The sequence below is a fragment of the Pan paniscus genome, chromosome 18 (genome assembly GCF_029289425.2).
Source record: "Pan paniscus chromosome 18, NHGRI_mPanPan1-v2.0_pri, whole genome shotgun sequence".
NCBI lineage: Eukaryota > Metazoa > Chordata > Mammalia > Primates > Hominidae > Pan > Pan paniscus.
The window spans coordinates 1939279-1943930 of NC_073267.2; the positions used below are offsets into that span (position 1 = coordinate 1939279).

General features: G+C 53.3%; 1 protein-coding gene across 7 annotated transcripts in view; it reads left to right on the plus strand.

The window, feature by feature from the left end:
* CRAMP1 (cramped chromatin regulator homolog 1) overlaps positions 1 to 4339 on the plus strand; it is a 64646-nt gene extending 60307 nt beyond the window's left edge. For all 7 annotated transcript variants that reach the window (XM_034939596.3, XM_055100617.2, XM_034939599.3 and 4 more), the window contains one exon: positions 318 to 4339. In XM_034939596.3, the coding sequence (XP_034795487.1) occupies positions 318 to 482 (165 nt within the window). In that variant the 3' untranslated portion in view covers positions 483 to 4339. The remainder of the gene's footprint in view (positions 1 to 317) is intronic.
* The last annotated feature ends 313 nt before the right edge of the window (positions 4340 to 4652 follow it).

The following is a 4652-nucleotide window of genomic DNA, read 5'->3' on the forward strand; positions in this document are numbered from 1 at the left end:
GTGTCTGCTGCATACAGTCTGTCTACCTGTTGGGTGTCTTCCCCCATAGGTCTCATGGCGGGCGGGGGGACCAGCACCCTCACCCCAGCCATCAGATGTGCCAGGCACATCATAGGCTCTCTGCGAGCACTTATCTAAAGAGTGTGCGGGCAGACGACAGGTGATTGTGATTCTGCACAGAGCCCTGGGCTGCCATCCCTAGCTAGCTTCCTGCAGCGGGAGTCGATAGGAGCTTCTCGTCCTGTTTCAGGACCCGCCCTCCACTGAAGGGCCAGCCGGTCGCAGTGACTTGCTCTTCCTGTCTCCTCTTCCTGCAGGTTGTGGATTCCCAGCTGGTGTGCATGATGAACGAAAACAGCATTGATTACATTTCTCGGTTCAATGACCTGGCCCAAGAGCTGTCCATCGCTGAGCCTGGCCGCCGAGAAGCTCTGTTTGATGGTGGTGGAGGCGGCCCCGCTGTCAGTGACCTGTCCCAGTGACCACACGTCCTGGTGGCGGATGAAGCCCTCTTCGAGCTAGAGAAAAATAGATAAACCCAGCAGCCCCAGAAGATGGTCTGAACAGAGGCATCTCCGCACCCAAGACTGTGCAACGGGCAGGAACATGGTCACAGAGCTGCTTCCCCACGAGCAGCAGGCAACGGCGTCCAAGGAGACTAGGATGAGTTCTTGGCAAGAGCCAGCGTTAGAAATCACTGTGGTACTAGAGCCGTTCTTCACCACGCCTGGGCCCATGTTAGGGTCTGCATAATGATCCCATTTCAGCCTGTGCTCTGCCTCGATTGTTGTGTTGGACATTCCGGTGGCATTTCTTTCTGAGACAAGGGAGTATGTGTGCCTTGGTGTAGTTGCTTTGCACTAGGAGCTGTGATCTCCCTCTCTGCAGGGAGGCCCCAGCCCCTGCTGCTTGCTTTCTGCTAAACCTGTGCTATGCATCAGCTGTGCCCTCTGTGGACTGTAACGGGCAGGACAGTTGGGTGTGGCCTGGGCTCATGCCTGGTGGTGTCACATCCCAAGGCAGCAAGAGCATGGATACCGATCACAGGGCTGCTGCGGAGTCCTGGGGCCCTGGGCTGGTGCCTCCCCTCCCTAGAGGTTTTGTTCGTACTCTTAACAGGGAGTGGGGGCAGGAAGAGTCCTGTACTATGCAGGTTGTGTGGACTTTACATGGGACCCTGCTAAGCTGGTTGAAAATGTTTTTCTTGTGTTTTAAGAATTAGGAGACATGGAAGAGGAAGAACAAAGGCCCCTCTGTAGTTGCTTTCCTTCCTGTGTCCCTTTGCAAGCTTCCAGGTGATCTAAGGTGTCCTTTCTCCCTCCTGGGGTGACCCTTAGGCGCTAATATGATTACAGCGAAGACTTTCCTGATAAGTTCTCAAACTCGATGTGTGACTGTTTGGCACTTGAGACAAACCTGCCTTTGCAGGGAAAGTGTCTCTCACGGGCATTGGTGTGGGCGTGCCTGACATACGTGTTCAGTCCCTTGCATACCTTTGCCTTGAGACTTCTGTGTCTCCTTCCCATTTGGGACACCCAGGCGAGGGCCCAGACATCTGGATGTGGTCAGACCTCACCAAATATATGCCTTCGTGGTGGTCTCCCTCCTTGCGCCCTCTTTGGTGGCCAGCGTTCCTACTGCAGACGGCCCAACATCCAGTCTTTCCCCAGGACAGAGCTAACAAGGGCCCCTTTGCCTTCTCATCCTCAGGAGTTCCAGGCACATGAGTCACCGTCCAGCCACATCCAGTGTGGCCTGGAGCTGCTACAGAGGTGTTGGGCAGGCCATGCCTGTGCCGCCATCTCTCCCTTCCTGCCTCATTTCATCCCCCGCAGCAGCCGGGATTGATTGTGCTTTCCTAACCCCCTTGGACCTACTCTCCCTCCTCCCCACCATTCCTCTTCCCCCACACGTGTGGCACGCAGCAGCCCTCAAGGCCAGCCCTGGCCCCTCCACTGCTTCTCTCCCCATCCACAATGGAGAAGGTGAAAAGAGGAGGGAAAGGCCTTTGGTGTGGACAAGCATGTGGACGCCCTCCGTCCTGCAGTCTTGCCAGCCCACCACAGCCACTGTAGACCACAGGCAGGCCCTGCACTGCACCACTGGGAGGACGTGGAGAGGACAGTGAACTTCCAGGCAAGAGCTTCCTTCTTTTGTCTCATGAGTTTTTCTTAGAGCTCTTGCCTGAGCTGGCTTCCCTCCTTCAGACATTGACATGAGATCTTAAGCAAACAGTCCCAAACCTCTTAAGGGTGAAAAAAGAAACATGCCACTTGATTAGGAGAGAGACAGCAGTGTTTGAACTACAGCATCTTTACACTAGCTTGTGTTTTGTGCTAAGTATACCAGCTTCCAAAATTAGCATCTCATTGAGCCAGAGAAGACAAGGAGATCTCCCTCTGGGCATCTGGCTTTGCTGCGTCTCTAGAGGGTTAGGATACCAGGCCGAGTTCAGGCCACTGCTAGCTTTCTCATACTCCCACAGGCTAGACCAGAGACGCCAAGTCCCAACAGCACTGAGCTGTGTGCACTGTGCCAGGGACAGGAGGGTTTGTGAACTGCCTGTCAGGGTACCTGTTACCCCCTGACAACTGAGGTGAAGTTTTGGAGGTCAGAGTCTGCTTTCGTAGGCTCTTTAGACAGCACCTACCACTTGGTTCTCCAGCGTAGACTCCTGGGAGCAGCCGACTGCAGCCATTGCCATCAGTGGGGAGATGGGTTAGGGAGGAGGACGGGCTGACTCCTCTCCTGTAATAAAGCTGACAGAGTTCTAGAGGATTCTGCTTCTCTAGTAACTAGACAGGTGATACGCATTTGCTTGCCACATTAAGGGAAAATGGTGTCATTTGTTGCAGAAAAACAATGGATACATTTTCTTCTGGCCTAAATGAATATTTATGTGCAAACATAGGCAACTGTTAAAGGCTGGAATTTTCAAAAGATCCAAACAGAGACTTCCTGCATCTTCTGCCTTTCCAACAGAAGCGGTGATCGTCTCAGTATGAGCCTGTGGCTTCCTTTGTGCATTTGAGCATGCTGTAATTAAGATGAGATCAGTTTCTTAGAAAAAGCTTTCCTGAATCCCTCTGACGTTGTCTGGGATCTTTCTGCTGATTTGTCTTTTCTGGAGATGGGGACAGAGCATCTGCGGTCCAGGGAAGTTAGTCCTCTGGCCTCAATTCTGTTGTGGATGTGCAGTGATGAGCGGGCATTGCGTGCCTCGGGGGATGCCTAGTTCGTGGCTTCCTGGCTGTTTTGTCCTTCTATGTCTTGTAGCTGTAGGGTGCCAGCTCAGGGAGTGGGGTCTTGGCGGCGTTTCCACGGTTGGCCTCCTTGCTTTGCCGCACCTCCAGGTTCTGGGCATGAGAGGCTGTGGCCTCATTTCTGGTGGATAACCTTTTTAATTTAATAGCATCTTTAATTAGATCACAGCATTGAATTCAAAATTTCTTCTGCAAAGAAAGTTGTGGGGCATAAGACACCGGGAACGAGGGAGGAGGAAGACAGTTGTGTTTTCTCTTTAAACCTTGAGCTCTAGCCGATGCATTTGTCAGGAAATACAGCACTTTGTCTTAAGAAAACAAGGAAAGAGGCCGGGCGCAGTGGCTCACGCCTGTAATCCCAGCACTTTGGGAGGCCGAGGCGGGCGGATCACCTGAGGTGGGGAGTATCAGACCACCCTGGCCAACATGGAGAGACCCTGTCTCTACTAAAAGTACAGAATTAGCCGGGCGTGGTGGCGCATGCCCATAATCCCAGCTACTGAGGAGACTTGAGGTAGGAGAATCACTTGAACCTCAGCGGCGGAGGTTGCAGTGAGTCGAGATCGCGCCAGTGCACTCCAGCCTGGGCAAGAAGAGCGAAACTGGGTCTCAAGTTAAAAAAAGAAAGCAAGGAAAGAGTAATTTACAACGAAGGAAAAAAACCCACAGCACACCCTTCGCGGCTGTCAGCGCTCTCCTGATGTCACAGTGGCTGCGTGTCCTTGGGGTGGGTGAGGTGTGGGGAGCCCAGCCCCTGGCCCTGCCTCCCGCGCCCCGCTCCCCTTCTCTCTCTCACTCGGTTAAGCCATAGCGAGGCCTCCGCTCGTTTCAGATGTGAATTTGTTTTATAGATTATAAATATGCATATACAGTGTATGTATAAAGCAGAATGCCTGCCTTTCCTGGTTATTTTTTGTACCATATTGTAAATTATATTATTTATTCTTTACCAATTTTGGGAATAAAAGGTGTTTTGGTTATTTAATATAATAAGAGCTGTTAAACTTCTGTTTAAATTTCCAGTTCAACTTGTAAATGTTTTTATTGTGCATAAATACATACTAATGTTGATCTAAGGACTGTCGTTTGTGCCTGTTCTTCAGGGCCGCGCGCCCATGCCCGCAGTCCCTGGTCGGGCAGGTGCGGCCCAGGTGCGGCCCCGCGGTAGGCTCGCGGGCTCCCGCAGACCGGGCTTCCTCCCGAGGGCGCGGCCGTCCCAGAGCCCGCCCGGCCCGCCGCCCAATGCGAGCTCCCACCTCCGCGAGCGGCGTCGACTTCCCCAATCGGCTGCGGGCGCGGCGCCGACCGTTCAAAGCGTAAGTCGTCGGGGGTGGGCGTGAGGGGCGGTGGCCGCGCTGAGATAGGCTGCGGAGGGATGATTGGCGTCTT